The sequence below is a fragment of the Mobula hypostoma genome, chromosome 3, assembly GCF_963921235.1.
Source record: "Mobula hypostoma chromosome 3, sMobHyp1.1, whole genome shotgun sequence".
Taxonomy (NCBI): Eukaryota; Metazoa; Chordata; class Chondrichthyes; order Myliobatiformes; family Myliobatidae; genus Mobula; species Mobula hypostoma.
In genome coordinates, this window is record NC_086099.1 from 231235006 (window position 1) to 231253139 (window position 18134).

At 43.5% G+C, this 18134-nt stretch overlaps 1 protein-coding gene across 1 annotated transcript; it reads right to left on the reverse strand.

The window, feature by feature from the left end:
- Window positions 1-11947: 11947 nt before the first annotated feature.
- On the reverse strand, window positions 11948-14826 carry LOC134344619 (zona pellucida sperm-binding protein 4-like). The gene is made up of 9 exons (XM_063044740.1): window positions 14458-14826; window positions 14097-14287; window positions 13915-14012; window positions 13711-13844; window positions 13442-13631; window positions 13224-13371; window positions 13023-13095; window positions 12230-12340; window positions 11948-12157 (listed from the first exon to the last, which is right to left on the reverse strand). The coding sequence occupies exons 1-9, from the start codon at window positions 14678-14680 to the stop codon at window positions 12006-12008; spliced, it is 1320 nt and encodes a 439-aa protein (XP_062900810.1). The 5' UTR covers window positions 14681-14826; the 3' UTR covers window positions 11948-12005.
- Between the last annotated feature and the right edge of the window lie 3308 nt (window positions 14827-18134).

Below are 18134 nucleotides of genomic sequence, written 5' to 3' on the forward strand. Positions count from 1 at the left end.
AAGTTAGAGAAGTCGATGTTCATGCCATCAGGTTGGAGGCTACCCATTAGAGAAGTCGATGCCACACTCAGGTTGGAGGAACAACACCTTATATTCCGTCTGGGTAGCCTCCAACCTGATGGCATGAACATCGACTTCTCTAACTTCCGCTAGGCCCCACCTTCCCCTCGTACCCATCTGTTACTTATTTTTATGCACACATTCTTTCTCTCACTCTCCTTTTTCTCCCTCTGTCCCTCTGAATATACCTCTTGCCCATCCTCTGGGTCCCCCCCCCACCTCCTTGTCTTTCTTCCCGGACCTCCTGTCCCATGATCCTCTTGTATCCCCTTTTGCCTATCACCTGTCCAGCTCTTGGCTCTATCCCTCCCCCTCCCGTCTTCTCCTATCATTTTGGATCTCCCCCTCCCCCTCCCACTTTCAAATCTCGTACTAGCTCTTCCTTCAGTTAGTCCTGACGAAGGGTCTCGGCCTGAAACGTCGACTGCACCTCTTCCTACAGATGCTGCTCGGCCTGCTGCGTTCACCAGCAACTTTGATGTGTGTTGTTTAGAATAGATAATTAGCTTTAGTTTTAAGCTAAAGGAATAATGGTGTCATGAGGAATTCTGCAGATGATGGAAATTCAAGCAACACACATCAAAGTTGCTGGTGAATGCAGCAGGCCAGGCAGCATCTCTAGGAAGAGGCACAGTCGACGTTTCAGACCGAGACCCTTCGTCAGGACTAATAATGGTGTCTTTTTCTTGTTTGAGAATGTATTGTTTAGGTTTAATAGCATTGTTTTGATACCTCCGGAGACTGTTTTTGCATTCCTAGTTTATTTTCAATGATTAACTATAAGCATCTTTTTTCTGCTTCTCTGCTGGGCTTTTCTTATCTCAGGGTCACGTGATTTCTTTGTAAAGGGGAGGGGGGAATTGGGAGAAAAGCTTCTAAATCACTATTTATATTGAGCTGCACGTGGAGTTCTGCTTTTCTCTTTTCTTTGGGGAGGCATTCCGGCTTTTCCTTCCTTTTTGCCGGATTTCTACCTTTTGGGATGGGGGGAAGATTTGGGGTTTTTTTGCATTTTGGGGTTTATTACAGGATTTTTTTTCAGGTTTTTCCCCATTATGGAGCTCCGGAGCATGCGTGTTTTCTATATGGTTATATTCATCACCGCCATCTTTGATTAGCCCACGATGGTATGTGTGTATTTTCGTGTTTAAAACAATATCCTATGCTTATTAAGCAGATAAACATTATTAGTTGGAACGTATGTGGCTGGAATCACCCTATTAAGTGAAAGAAGACTTTATTATTAACTGATTCCAGCCCGATATAATTTTTGTTCAAGAAACGTATATCAGAATGGGCGATCAGAATAGATTTTTTAAAACGTGGAAGGGCCTGCAATATCATGCTACTTGTCTGAATAAAACAAAGGAGTATATATTTTTATTAAAGCTAATATTTTATTTATCCAAGAAGATATCATCTCAGATATCAATGGTAGATTTTAATTATTAAAGGAACAATTTGTAATAGAAAAATTGTCTTGGTTAATCTATATGGACCTAATGTAGATGATCCTTTTTTAAAAATGTATTTGGTTTATTACCAGACTTAAATGAATACATGCTGCTGATGGGAGGTGACTTCAACTGTTGTTTAAATCCTTTGATTGATAAGAGTTCAACCAATCAGCAGCTTCCGAGTTGTTCGGCAACACTTATTAATTCCTTTTTAATTGATTATGGTTTGATAGAAATCTGGGGAGATCTACATCCTAATGATAGAGATTATTCTTTTTATTCACATGTCCATAAAATTACTCGCGAATTGATTATTTTATAGCTGATTTCCGATTTTTGTCCGAAGTCCAGAAATGTGAATATGATGCTATTGCTGTCTCGGATCATGCACCTTTAAGCTTAACTTTTGAATTGAATGATGTTAGCAATGTAAACTTGCCTTGGCATTTTCCAGAAAACTTATTACAAAATTTGGGCTTTGCCAAATTTATAGGGATTCAAATAAAAGATTCTTTTTCTTTTTAATAATACAGAAGATATGTTACAATTGATTATATGGGATATATTTAAAACGTATTTGTGAGGTCAGATAATCTCCTATTTGGCTAAGCTTAAGAAACAGACAAAAATAGAGTTAGATAAGATTTCAAAACAAATTAAAGACTTGGATAACACTTATGCAGTTTCTCCTACTATTGATTTATTTAAACAAAGGGTTGAACTTCAATCACAATATAATTTATTATTAACTTATCCTATTGAGGGAAAGTTGCTTATATTAAAAAGTCAATTTTATGTGTTTGGAGATAAAAATAATAAGCTACTAGCATCCCAACTAAAAGCAGTTAGAGCTAAAAGACAAATTTTAAAAATTTGTAAGGGAGATTGTAGTTTAGCTTGTAACTATGAAGATATTAATAAAATTTTTCAAGACTATTACAGTGAACTCTATAAATCTCAATTTCCAGCTGATCCTTCTAAAATGAATGCCTTTTTACAAAAGATTGATTTTCCTAGAATATCTGTTGAAGATCAACAAATTCTTGATACTCCTTTTACTGAAAGAGAAATTCAGAAAGCTATTCTTTCAATGCAATCTGGTAAAGCTTCTGGACTAGATGGTTTTTTCTGTAGGATTTTATAAAAAATTTGAAAAATTGCTTACTCCTTATATGTTGGAAATGTGTAAAGATTCTTTTTTTTGTTTGGAGAGTTACCTTTTACATTTTATGAAGCTTCTATTTCTTTAATTCTTAAGGAAAATAAAGACACTACAGATTGTGCTTCATACAGACCTATCTCATTATTAAATGTAGATTCCAAAATTCTTTCAAAAATAATGGTTAATTGGTTGGAGAATATACTAGCTAAAATTATTTCTCAGGACCAAACAGGTTTTATAAAAGGCCGTTATTCCTTCTCTAATACTCGGAGACTGTTAAATATTATATACTCATCCCTGTCTAAGACTCCCCAATGTGTTGTTTCTCTTGATGCTGAAAAGGCATTTGATAGAGTTGAATGGAAATATTTATTTAACGTTTTAGAGAAATTTAGCTTTGGTACTAATTTTAATAAGTGGATTAGAATGATATATAATTAAAAGCCCTATTGCCACTGTGATTACTAATAACTGTAGATCCCCCTTTTCTCAACTTTTGCGGGGTACGAGACAAGGATGTCCGTTAAGTCCTTTGCTATTTAATTTGGTGCTGGAACCTTTGGCTATTGCACTTCGTGAAGCCAAGGATATTCAAGGTATTTCCATAAATGAAATTATTTGAAAGATTTCCCTTTATGCTGATGATCTCTTAGTTTATATTTCGAATCCTGAAGAATCTATTCCTAGTTTATTGAAATTATTAAATGAATTTGGAAAGTTTTCAGGATATAACTTAAACCTGCATAAAAGTGAATTATTTCCTTTAAATGATTCTGCTTTATACATGATGATATTCCTTTTAAAGTTATGGATTCTTTTAAATATTTAGGTATTATCATCACTAAAAATTATGGAGACCTTTATAAAGCTAATTTAGTTCCCTTAGTGGATCTTATGAAGCAATTATTTTCTAGATGGAATCTTCTTATACTTTTGTTAGTTGATCGAATTCATGCAGTTAAAATGATGATCTTAAAATTTTTATCTGCATTTCAAAATATTTCTTTTTTTAAACTAAGAAGATTTTTGATCAGGTTGACTCTATTATTTCATCTTTTGTTTGGAATAATAAAAGACCAAGAATTGGAAAATATCATTTACAAAAATTAAAAATGTATTATTGGGCAGTTAATATATGCTATGCGTGTTCTTGGTTATATTGGACCGATAAAAAGGAACCACCACCATGGGTTGATCTGGAATTGAAAGCTGTGATACAATTTTATTTAACTTTGTTATTAGGAGCTTCTTTACCTGTACAATTAGCCAAAATTTATATCTTAAATATTACTCCTATGATTAAGCAGTCATTACAAATTTGGTACCAGTTTCGTAAATTTTCTCATCTTAAAAAATTTAGCCTTCTTAGTTTAATTTATCAAAACTATTTATTTAAAGCTTCACTTAGTGATCCTACCTTTTCTCTTTGGAGGAATAAAGGAATTTATTCCTTTATGGACTTGTTTCAAGAAGGCTCATTGACGTCCTTTGAGAAATTAGTAACTAAATACTCTCTGTCATACTCACACTTTTTGCAATATCTTCAGGTCAGCCATTTTTTACAAGAATATTTAAGTAATTTTCCATACATACAAGATTCTGACCTGTTAGACACTATTTTAAAAATTAACCCTTTAATGAAAGGTTTTATTGTGAAAATTTATAATTTACTATTACAACAGGATAATTATCCTCTATTTAAGATTAAGCAAGATTGGGAAAGAGAGCTTAACATGACCTTGATAACAGAGGATTGGTTGCGAATTTTGAAGTTGGTTAACTCTTCTTCGATTTGCACCAGTCATTCTTTGATTCAATTTAAAATTGTACATTATTATTTGACAAAGGAGAGACTGTCTAAAATATTTCCTAATGTTAATAGTGTGATAGATGTAAAACTGAGATAGTTACATTGACATATATGTTTTGGTCATGTTCTGTACTGAAACAGTTTTGGAAATCTATTTTTTCTACAATTTCTAAAGCTTTAAAAATTAATTTACAACCTAATAAATTGACAGTTTTGTTTGGTATAATTCCTCAATATATTCACGGTATTTCTATATCAGACCAATATACAATTACATTTATAACATTATTGGCTCGAAGGGCTATTTTATTAAAATGGAAAGATGCTTCTACTCCCACTGTGATACAATGGTTCTCTCAGGTGATGCTATGTCTTAGTTTGGAAAAAAATCAGGTCAAACTTTTGATCCTCGATTTGACTTTGAGAAAAGGTGGGGCTCTTTTGCCTGCTACTATCATTTGATTTGAGTTAATTAAGATGGTTCCCTTCTGATTCTTGGGTAAATGGATTTGGTTGGTGGATTGGTGTCTTTTTGTTTTAAATATAGAAGCTTGTATGGTGTATAGCTCCGGGTTTGTGCTCCAAGTGGTTTCTTTCCCCCCTCGTTTTTTTTTGTTTGTTAGCTGTTTTTTTTTGTTTTAGTTAGTAGGGGTTCTTTTTTCCTTCTTTCTTTAAAAAGAAAGTTTTAACATTTTTAAAAATTATTATTGATATATTGTTTAGCTTGGTTAATAGTTTGACTCATCATACATATTGATATATTGACCTGATTATTTTAATGTATTTTTTTTGTTGTCAATTTTCAATAATTATTAATGGAAAGATTTAAAAATGAAAATGATCAGGACTCTGAATGATGGTGTGAAATGCTGAACTATAGCCAATGAACAGCATCCTGACATAGGTGTTTGTATTGTCCAGGTGGTCTAAGGCCATGTGAAGAGCCATGGAGATTGTGTGTCATCAACCCATTATGGTGATAGGCAAATTGCAGTGGGTCCAGGTCCTTGCTGAGGCAGGAGTTTACTCTAGTTATGACCAACTCCTCAAAGCATTTCATCACCATAGATGTGAGTGCTACTAGACTATAGTCATTAAGGTAGCTCACACTATTTTTCTTAGGCACTGGTATATTGTTGCCTTTTTGAAACAGATGGGAACTTCCATCAACAGCAGTGAGAAGTTGAAAATGCTCTTGAATACACCTATCAGTTGATTGGCATAAGTTTTCAGAGCCTTACCAGGTACTCCATTGGGGCCTTCTGCCTTGCGAGGGTTCACTCTCTTTAAAGACAGCCTAACATCAGCCTCTGAGACAGATCACAGGGTCACTGGGTACAGCAGGCATTTTCACAGCTGTAGTTATGTTCTCCCTTTCAAAGCAGGCACAGAAGACATTGAGTTCATCTGGTAGTGAAGCATCACTGCCATTCATGCTATGGGTTTTGCTTGCAGGAAGTAATGTTCTGCAGACCCTGCCAGAGTTGACTTGCATCCAATGTTGCTTCCAACCACTCGGAGTTGTTTCTTTGCTTTTGGAACAGCCCTCAGCAAGTTGTACCTGGTTTTCTTGTATAGACCTGTGTCACCAGACTTAAATGCCACAGGCCTCTCTCTCAGCAGATGAACCTTCTGGTTCATCCATGTTATTTAGTTTGGGAGTGTACAGCAAGTTTTCATAGGCACTCACTCATCCACACAGGTTGTAATGAAGTCAATGACAGCTGTAACACACTCATCCACATTTTTAGTTACCAGGAACACCGATGAAGACAAGACAGTAGATATTGTCTACATGGATTTTAGCAAGGCACTTCACAAGGTCCCATATGGGAGGTTGGTCAAGAAGGTTAAATTGCTTGGCATTCAAGATGTAGTGAATTGGATAAGACATTGGCTTTGTGGGAGAAGCCAGAGAGCATTAGTAGATGTTTGCTACTCTGACTGGAAGGCTGTGACTACTGGTGGGTGCTGGGTCTGCTATTGTATATCATTTACATCAACCATCTGGGTAATAATGGTTTATGCTGTATGGGATGTTGATGTATATTTGGAGTATTGTGTAAATCTGGTCACCCACCTACAGGAAAAAGATCAATACTGTTGAAAGCGTGAAATTAACATTTATAATATTGTTGCCAGCACTTGAGAACCCAAATTCATGTAGAAAGATCGAATAAGTTAGGAGAATGCAGGAAGATTTGATAGAGGTGTACAAAATTTATGAACAGTTTTGATAGGGTTAATGCAAGCAGTGTTTTTCATTGAGTTTGGGTGAGTCTAAAACCAAAGGTCATATTTTAAGTTTGAAAAGGGAAATATTTCAGGGGAGCCCAAGAGAATATCCTCACTTGGAGGATAGTTCGAGTGTGGAATGAGCTGCCAGTGGAAGTGGTGTATGTAGGATCACTTTCAACATTGAAGGCAAATTTGGGTAAGTACAGTGAAGGGAATGTTATGGAGGGTGATGGTCCTGGTGCACAAAGGGACTAACAAGAATAGTAATTTGTCATGAACTAGATGGGTCAGTTTCTGTGCAAAGAGCTCTATTACTATGCTCTGAGTACGGCTACAAAATATAGAAACATAGAAAACCCACAGCACTATACAGGCCCTTCAGCCCAGAAAGCTGTGCTGAACATGTCCTTACCTTCAAACTACCTAGGCTTACCCATATCCCTCTATTTTTCTAAGCTCCATATACCTGTCCAGGAGTCTCTTAAAAGACCCCATCATATCCACCTCCACCGCTGGTAGCCCATTCCTCACACTCATCACTCTCTGCGTAAAAAACTTACCCCGACATCTCTGAATCTACTTCCAAGCACCTTAAAACTATGCCCTCTCGTGTTAGCCATTTCAGCCCTGGGGAAAAGCCTCTGACTATCCACATGATCAATGCCTCTCATCTTATACACCTCTATCAGGTCACCTCTCATCCTCTGTCGCTCCAAGGAGAAAAGGCTGAATTCACTCAACCTATTCTCATAAGGCATGCTCCCCAATCCAGGCAACATCCTTGTAAATCTCCTCTGCACCCTTTCTACAGTTTCCACATCCTTCCTGTAGTGAGGTGACCAGAATTGAGCACAGTACTCCAAATGGGGTCTGACCAGGGACCTATATAGCTGCAACATTACCTCTCAGTTCCTAAACTCAGTCCCACAATTGAGGTCCAATGCACCGTATACCTTTTTAAGCAGAGTCAACCTGCACAGCAGATTTGAGTATCCTATGGACTCATACCCCAAGATCCCTCCGATCCTCCACACTGCCAAGAGTCTAGCCATAAATGCTATATTCTGCCATTATATCTGACCTACCAAAATTAACCACCTCACACTTATCTGGGTTGAAACCAACTGCCACTTATCAGCCCAGTTTTGCATCCTATCAATGTCCTGCTGTAACCTCTGAGAGCCCTCCACATTATCCACAACACCCCTAATCTTTGAGTCATCAGCAAATTTACTAACCCATCCCTCCACTTCCTCATCTAGGTCATTTATAAAAAAAAAAATCACAAAGAGTAAGGGTCCCAGACCAGATCCCTGAGGCACACCACTGGTCACCAACCTCCATGTAGAATATGAGCCATCTCCAACCACTCTTTGCTTTCTGTGGGCAAGCCAGTTCTGGATCCACAAAGCAATGTCCCCTTGGATCTCATGCCTCCTTACTTTCTCAATAAGCCTTGCATGAGGTACCATATCAAATGCCTTGCTAAAATCCATATACACTACATCTACTGCTCTACCTTCATCAATGCATTTAGTCACATCCTCAAACATATAGGAGCAATATTCAGGCAATCATGATTCGATGAGCCTCTTCCCAACTATCCAACTATCCCCCCACCTCCACTCCATCATCCTGTCTTCACTCCTTACACTTGACATGCTCTATAACTGACTAACTCAAACTAACCTTTTGGCAACACAGTCTCTGCCAACAAAGTGCCTATTTATGCTAATCCTATTTTCTTGCACTCAGACTGCAACTCTCTGCCTAGGCTGCAGTTGTCAGAGGTTCTGGTTCCACCACACTTGGGGGGAATAGTTCACTTAATCATCTCCCACCACTTGGCATGAGGGCCTTTGCTCACGTTGGGGCAAGTTCCTTTCTGACCCTTCGCCATCTTTTAGATTCTACATACCTTAGTTTCACACTGTCAATCTCATATCCAATGAAGGCAGATTCCTAAACGTCTAACTGAAGCATTCCTTCTGTGGCGACATTCAGTGAATTTCCTCTGCACCCTCTCCAGTGATAGGCCTGTGACAGTGTGGTGACCGGAAACCGTGCTCTCAGCTGGTGGTTATATAATTGAACTATAATCTCACTGTTCATATCCTTTATGCCTGGCTGAAGTACTCTTGCTCCTGAATCACCAACTGTACCAAACATAACCACTTTTAGACCAATGTCTTCTCTAGGAATAATCTTGCTATTAGTCCTCCTAAAGTACATTGGCTTTCACCAGGTTGAATTTCATTGGCTGATCTTACCAATGAGCCGCCAAATCAACACTCCTTGCTCTCAACACTTTATATGAGATCCGACAAACGAGCACACATGCCAAACTGACTCGAACGTAGCAGGCAATAATGATCCATAAGGTACAGCACTAATCACAGGCTACCAAACAAACCTCCAGGAAAGCAGGAAGAAGCCAAAGTAACAAGGTGGGGGGGGGGGAGAGGAGAGTAGAACAAGGTGGTGGGTGCAAGGTGGGCAACACACAAAATGCCGGAGGAACTCAGCAGGCCAGGCAGAATCTATGGGGGGGGGGGGAGAAGTACAGTTGACATTTTGGACCAAACCCTCAGCAGTCCTGCCAAAGGGTTTCTCCAGCATTTTGTGCGCATTGCTTGGAGTTCCAGCATCTCCAGATTTTCCACTTGTTTGGGGTACTAGGTAAGGTGGTGGTGGGTAGGGGAAATGAAGTGAAAAGCTGGAAGAGGTAAAGGGGTGAAGTGGAAATCTGATAGGAGGGGACACTGGACCTTGGAGGAATGGGAGGAGGAGCCCCATAGGAAAATGATGGGCAGGTGAGTAGATGAGGGGTGACAGGGGGAGAAGCAGAATAGGGAATGAATGGGGGGGGGGCAGCAGAAGAAAGACAATATCAGAAGTTAGAGAAATTGACATTCACAAAATCAGGCTGGAGGACTAAGTTTTTGACCAGACTGGTTCCTGATGGCAGAGCCAATCTCCCTTTGCTGCAACAATGGACGAGGAAACATTGCTGAAGCCCAGCCCCTACTGCACTGGGATGTCTGGCATCAGCTCTCCTGGCCCAGTTACTTTCACTAACATCTGGATCCTGTCTGACCTCCCCATTATACTGCAATGTCAACCAATCCACAGGGTCACTAGGGTGGGAGATTGTAGACTGAGAAACACACATAACCCTCCCCACCACACGGACCTATTCAAGTTTGTCCATATTCAGACACTACTGACAAAAGCTTTCCTTACAGTCATCACACTCCTAGATGATCGATTCAAAGCACACTTTTCCTGGGTGAAAAGGGAAAGCCAGATTGTATAGGTTTAGAGCAAGAGAGGAGAAAATTAAAAAGAACTGAAGGGCAATGTCTTCACATGGAGGGCAATGCATGAATAGAACAAGCTCCAAGTGTTAAAAGCAGATACAAGGCATGAAGCTTTGGTACCATAGCAGATTCTGGAATTAATACAGTTCCTTCTGGTGACCACCTATCTCTTGCTGTACTGTCATTACTTGTAACCACATCAAACACCATGTGATCACAGCCACAGTGCATGTAGCTGGATACAATTGATCTACATCCAATACAAACAGCCTCATTCCGGAAACTTGTCAGGGAATAGTCTGCTTCCCCTTCATGGGTACATCAATTTGGGGAAGGAAATGGAGTCTGTGCAACACTCCAGGAGCAATCAAGGACTAGAGTTAAAAGCAAGGACAGTAAAGGTAGGGAGAGCCAGCCTTGGATAACCAAGGAAATAAAAGGAATCAAAAACTAAAAGCTTGTGTGTACAAAGTCACTAAGAGTAATGGGAAACTTTAAAAAGCAACAAAGAAACACCAAGTGAGCAACAGAAGATTGATTATGAAAATAAACTAACAAAATATAAAAATTGATAAGAAGCTTTTATAATTATATAAAGCAGAAAAGAGTGGCTAAATTGAATGTAGGCCCCTTGGAGGACAAGGGGAAATTGATATTGGGTAATGAGGAAATGGCAGAGGCTTTGAATGACTATCTTCTGTTGGAAGACAGTGAATGTCATGCCAATGTTTGAAAAAGGATGTAGGCAAAAGGCAGGTAACTATAGGCCAGTTAGTACAACACCTGTAGTTGGAAAATGCTTGAAGCTGTCATTAAAGAAATAGCAAGGCATCTGGAAAGAAATTGATCCATGAGGCAGATGCTGTACAAATTCAGCAAAGGTAGGCCCTGTTTGACAACCTTACTGGAGTTCTTTGAGAATACAATGAGCACAGTGGATCGAGGGGAACAGATGGACAGCATTTAACTTGGATTCCCAAGTCCCTCTGCATGGCAGCATGCAGCAATTTTTTAAAAAATCTTTTAAATAATCTGCTCCATTTTTTTCCTTCTGAAGTGGATGGCCTTGCATTTACCAACCTACTTTCCCACTCAATTTAGTATCATCAAACTGGGATATACATTAAACATCTGGAAGAGGTACTGAGTAGTATATGCGAGTTTGCTGATACTAAAATCGAGTGGAAAAGCAAATTGTGCAGAAGATACAGAGAGTCTGCAGAGAGACATAGATAGGTTAAGCAAATGGGCAAGGGTCTGGCAGATGGAATAGAATATTGGTAAATGCAAGGCTATCCACTTTGGAAGGAGAAAATAGAGGAGCAGATTATTTAAATGGTAAAAAACTGCAGCATGCTGCCATGCAGAGGGACTTGGGAATCACTGCCCAGTGAAGCAGTGGAGGCTATGTCAGTAAATGTATTTAAGAGAGGGTTGGATAGATTTTTGCATAGTAGGGGAATTGAGGGTTACGGGGAAAGGCAGGTAGATGGAGACGAGTCCATGGCTAGTTCAGTTATGATCTTATCAAATGGCAGAGCAGGCTCGATGGGCCAGATGGCTTACTCCTGCTCCCACTTCTCAGCTGTAGATCACCATTACGGCTCCGGAGCTGAGTTTTCATATAGGGCTTGGACCTAATAGTTCGGCCATTGGATCTACAGATGGTAGACCTGCTGAGTTCACCCAGCCGTTTCTTCATTCCTTCAGTTCAGTGCAAATTACCATTCAGAGTTACATAGGCAGTCTGGTTCCCAGCTACTGCTCTACAGAACACTCCCGTTGCTGCCACGCTGCATGCCAGCTACTAATAGACCACTAATGACTTTGAGCTTACTCTATTCCAAACCCCAACAACCCTATTACCCTTTGGGAAAGGGAGAGAGCCCAGGGGCAATAAAGAGCCACTGGAGAGGCAGCATCAGTCACAACATCAGTTTATTCACCAACGCAAACATCTACAGTTCAATGGATTTGCCTACAGGGCCCGCCCTGTCACCCGTCTCCTGATACCACAAAGCCACAGTGCCGATCAACAGGGACACGGAGAGCAGCGCTGCCCCGGCCGCCACTCCAGGAATGACCCAGGACGGGGAATCAACGGCAGCATCTGTGGGAACAAGACAGGGTTAGAGCGGCACTGGATATCGACGCACCCGCCAGTTACAGGCACCCCCTTTACCTCCATCCCCTTGGCGGTGTTCCGTAGACAAGCGTTCCTCATCTTGCAGAATGATGGGTCCAGCAGCTGCCATCAAGACCCCAGCCCGCTCATAGGCGCTTCTTCGCTTCTCTGGAAAGGGGAAAAGAGATAATGGTTTCCAATGGTCGACCAGTCTGACCTTCGAGTGAGGGTGGGGTGGGGCCCGTTTATCGCCAAAGATTACAGGCTGTGGGTGGAAGTTCGAGGTGTTTAGGTCATCGCCAGCACACGATAAAGTGACATCAGGAGTCAGGATGAAGGCGACGCTCATTTCATTCACACTGGACCAGTACAGAGTTAGGACGAGATGAACAGCACTAGTCACTGCGAGACCGACACCACGCCAGTAATGTGTACAGTTCTGGTCGCCTGTTACAGCAAAGACATCAATGAGCTGGAACAGATACCGAGCATCAACGGCAATGAGAGCTTGTTATAGGAGAGGCTGGAACACGTGAGTTGGGATCATAGGAGCCGAGTGGCGGCCTCGGATGCGTATAGAACTACAGCACCGCATTGAGAACAGAACAGTTCGGTGATCAGCCTGCAGCCCAGGGCAGGACTGATTAAAGCGAGGCGACACCGTGTGGGGACTAGTGGAATTACACCGTCAGCTGGCAAATTGGTTTCGTTCATTAACTCATCCAGTGGTCTCTGTGATTACCGTCACCACGCGAACCGCGGACGGTCATTGATGTCTAGGCCACATGGTAAAGGAAAATAAAGGGGATCTGGTCAGCGACCCCAGCCCGCGGAATCCCGGAGTACTTACTGTGACCACAGGGCGCCATGCAGTTCTCCGGAGCAGGGGGCGAACAAACCTCAGCGCTGCAGTGGAAATAAACCTGCAAACGGGGCGGGACAGGACGATCAGTGCCTCGGCACCAGGCAGGAGAATGTTTCTCTGGTCCGTGGGACACACGGGCAAGCAGCCGAGACCCCGGGAGCGCCGGAGAAACTACAGGAAACTCACCTCCCCGCTCAGGGCGCGGGTCGAAAGCCGGTCCCAGAAAGCGAAAGTGTTGACGACGAACCGCTGATGGTGCGTTGGAAAGCGCAAATGGGAAGCCGCGTCCACCGGGACTAGGCGGGTTTTGTAGTTGTCACCAGCGAATGGGCATCTGGAACAGAAAGGGTGGGATCAATGCGCCAGGAGGGTCACAGCAGCTCCCTCCCCAGTCCGATCCTCACCTGTCCACCAGAAGGTCCCAGCGGAGATCCGAATGCGGCTCCGGCCCAGGGGTCGCCCAGCACTCATTGAGAACCAGCACAAGGGACGGGTCGTTGCGGTTCAGGACACGAACCTCTACAAACACAGGGTCTCGCAGCACACTCACGATCGGGTAGTCACGGGCCGCATACCACCTCCTATAGCCGCCATCTGTGGAGAGAAAGATGAGCAGCCACTACTTGCGGGGCAGCCGACATTCGGACACGATTTATCGGGGAGCACTTAATACCTCGCGCTATTCTCAGCTCCAGCAGCAGGGGCCCGATCGCAGTGGCCGGCGGTGGCGGAGAAAGGGTATAAACACGGGGCGTCACCTCGAGGTCGGACTTTTGATCCCCCTGGTAACTGCACCGCACATGGAGCCTGCAAGACAACACAGGTTGCAGTCCCGCTCCTCGCCTCCGCTCACCACTGAAGGTGTTCCCACACTCACCTGAAGGTACTGTCCCGACTCACCGAGCCAAAAGCTCCACCCAAGATCTCAAACTGTCCCAACACGTCCGTTTCGTACACAACCTTTCCTCCGTCCACCTACAGGAGATAGCAGACCATGAGCAGCCGGCTGAGCACCACGCATTCCCCATCCCACCCGACCGGCCCCGGCCCAATACCTACCCGCTGAGTGGTACCACACTTGGTCAGCGCGAACTGGAAGAGTACAGCGTGGGCAGAAACCGCGGTAGGGCGGCACTCGGCCTCGGCCCCCGTCCCGGTCCCACTCGTAACATACACCGTGCTCAGGTTCACAGGAGGCAGCGTCAGATCCTTGGAGATGGCGACCAACACCCGCCCGTCCTCGGTGCATTCTAAGGGAGGGGAAATGAGTTGCGGCACATGTTAAGAGGAGCGAGGGCCCGCGATGGAAGCAACAGAAACCCGCGCGTTGCAGCTGCGATCTCGCAGCAACCTCTCCCGGGGTTAGAAACTCCAACACGGAGAGCGGACCCCAACTGTAGCTGACATGGCTGATACTTACTGGGAATATTGTCCAGGGAATGAAAACACGCTGGTACATCAATATTCCCCTCTTCAAAGCAGCAGCCTCTTAAAACACACTGGCGTCCGGAGATTCCCTCAAATCCGCAGACTTTGCGGAAGCGGGGAGACAGCCAGCATTTATTGGCGGGAAGAGCAACGGAGGGCGGCTGTACGGAGCAGAACGCAAAAAGACTCAAACCCAGAACCCACAGTCCACTCATCACGCCAAGTCTAACCTTCCGGGTGAGTGAGGTCGGAGAGCCGCCTCACCGCGGTGTTCGACTCGCAGTCAGCGAGGGTGGGTTAGCGGCCGTGGAAACCCCGCCCGTGGCCTCGTGCATTCCCACGAGACCCCTGGGATCAGCCCGTCGTCCAACAACCAGCTGTCTCCGGCAAGCGACCAGGAAGGCGATTGGCTGGGCGGGAGAGAGCGGGAGTCGGCGGGGTGGGGCTCGCCGGAAAATGGCGGAGAGAGAGAGCGTCAAGGAAAGAGCCAAGCTGATGAAGGAAGTTTTTGGCGAGAGTGGAAGTGAACTGGAGATGGAGGTCGGCGGGAAAGAGGAACAGAATGGAAAGAGGAAGAAAAGAAAGCAGAGGTACGGGATATCAAACTCTGAGTCAGCGGATGATCAAAACAGGACAGCAAAACAATGGAAAGAAGATGAGATTAAAGCAATTATAAAATTAAGCGACTGTACCTCTTCCTAGAGATGCTGCCTGGCCTGCTGCGTTCACCAGCAATTTTGATAAAGTGTGTTGTTTGAATTTCCAGCATCTGCAGAATTCCTCGTGTTTACGTTTTTAAATAAAACTAAGCGAGACGGGGCGTCTTTCGGTAATTGCAACCCGATTCGTTTGACGAAGATGCTCAACAATAATATAGGCGAGATTAAAGGAGAAAAGATTTTACGAAATTGATCGTTATTAGTGATTTGTCAGGATAGTGCTCAGCAAGGCAAAGTGATAAGATTAAGTAAAATAGAGGGCAAAGAAGTAGAAAGTTCAACACCGAACAACAGAAAGTGGACTAGAAGAGTTATTTCGGGGATACCAACAAAAGTTACTATGGGTGAGATTAAACAACATAAAAGGAGCAAAAATTATTGAGGTCAAACGTTTGAAAGTTACAAGAAACGGCAAAAGTGTGATAGTGAATTCTGCAGATGCTGGAAATTCAAGCAACACACATCAAAGTTGCTGGTGAACGCCGCAGGCCAGGCAGCATCTCTAGGAAGAGGTACGGTCGACGTTTCAGGCCGAGACCCTTCGTCAGGACTGAATGAAGGGTTTCGGCCCGAAACGTCGACTGTACCTCTTCAAAGTGTGATAGTGTATCGGTAATGATTAACTGATGAAGAGAGATCGCCGACTAACGTTTATTTAGGCTATATGTGTTATGCGTTAGAATATATATACCACCGCCTTTAAGATGCTATAAATGTCAGAAATTCGGGCACATTGCGGCGGTCTGCAGAGGAAAACAAAGATGTGGGAGATGCGCTGGAGAACATGAATATGGGAAATGCGAAGCGGGAGCTGTTGAAATGCTGCAATTGTGGCGAGGAACAACAGTGCAGCTTATCAAGGGTGCATTTATAGCAAGAAGGCAGCTGAGATACAATATGTAAAAGTAACTCAAGGAATTAGTTATACAGAGGTAGTGAAAGAATTTGCTTTAAAAAAAGGCTGACAAGCAAATACAGAATAATAAACTGGTGAATTGTGAGAGCTGTAATATGAAAAATAAGGATACACTATTAATGAGCAGAAAGGATTTCGTACTTTTTATGGTGGATGCAATTAATTGTTCAGCGCAAACAAGCAAAAGAACTGAGAAAATTAAAATTATCGTCAAGTCTGCAGAAAAGTATCTTGGTGTTAAAGGGATTAGGTGGGAAGAAGTCAAAGAAACGCTGAATGGAGGATCCAACAGTTCACAGGCAGGGGAGATGGAATCTTAATGGCTGTATATTTATCGCAAATGGTCAAGAATTTAAGAAATATGTTTCAGAAGTTAAGGAAAATCCTCAGATTTCATGGTTGAAGCCCAGGGTAAATGTGCAGAACTCCAACAACAAATAAAATTACCCGACAAGAACTGACCTCTACCTTGCCGAGGCACAGCGACAACTCGCGGATACCTCCTCTTATTTACCCCTCGATCGTGACCCCACTAAGGAGCACCAGGCCATTGTCTCCCACACTATCAACGACTTTATCCGCTCAGGGGATCTCCCATCCACTGCTACCAACCTTATAGTTCCCACACCCCGCACTTCCCGTTTCTACCTCCTACCCAAGATCCACAAACCTGCCTGTCCTGGCCGACCTATTGTCTCAGCTTGCTCCTGCCCCACCGAACTCGTTTCTGCATACCTCGACACTGTTTTATCACCCCTTGTTCAATCCCTTCCGACCTATGTTCGTGACACTTCTCACGCTCTTAAACTTTTCGATGATTTTAAGTTCCCTGGCCCCCACCGCTTTATTTTCACCATGGATGTCCAGTCCCTATATACTTCCATCCCCCATCAGGAAGGTCTCAAAGCTCTACGCTTCTTTTTGGATTCCAGACTTAATCAGTTCCCCTCTACCACCACTCTGCTCCGTCTAGCAGAATTAGTCCTTACTCTTAATAATTTCTCCTTTTGCTCCTCCCATTTCCTCCAAACTAAAGGTGTAGCTATGGGCACCCGTATGGGTCCCAGCTATGCCTGCCTTTTTGTTGGGTTTGTGGAACAATCTATGTTCCGTGCCTATTCTGGTATCTGTCCCCCACTTTTCCTTTGCTACATCGACGACTGCATTGGCGCTGCTTCCTGCACGCATGCAGAACTCGTTGACTTTATTAACTTTGCCTCCAACTTTCACCCTGCCCTCAAGTTTACCTGGTCCATTTCCGACACCTCCCTCCCCTTTATTGATCTTTCTGTCTCTGTCTCTGGAGACAGCTTATCCACTGATGTCTACTATAAGCCTACCGACTCCCACAGCTATCTGGACTATTCCTCTTCTCACCCTGTCTCTTGCAAAAACGCCATCCCCTTCTCGCAATTCCTCCGTCTCCGCCGCATCTGCTCTCAGGATGAGGCTTTTCATTCCAGGATGAGGGAGATGTCCTCCTTTTTTAAAGAAAGGGGCTTCCCTTCCTCCACTATCAACTCTGCTCTTAAACGCATCTCCCCCATTTCACGTACATCTGCTCTCACTCCATCCTCCCACCACCCCACTAGGAATAGGGTTCCCCTGGTCCTCACCTACCACCCCACCAGCCTCCGGGTCCAACATATTATTCTCCGTAACTTCCGCCACCTCCAACGGGATCCCACCACTAAGCATATCTTTCCCTCCCCCCCTCTCTCTGCATTCCGCAGGGATCGCTCCCTACACAACTCCCTTGTCCATTCGTCCCCCCCATCCCTCCCCACTGATCTCCCTCCTGGCACTTATCCATGTAAGCGGAACAAGTGCTACACATGCCCTTACACTTCCTCCCTTACCATCATTCAGGGCCCCAAACAGTCCTTCCAGGTGAGGCATCACTTCACCTGTGAGTCGACTGGGGTGATATACTGCGTCCGGTGCTCCCGATGTGGCCTTTGGTGAGACCCGACGCAGACTGGGAGACCGCTTTGCTGAACATCTACGCTCTGTCCGCCAGAGAAAGCAGGATCT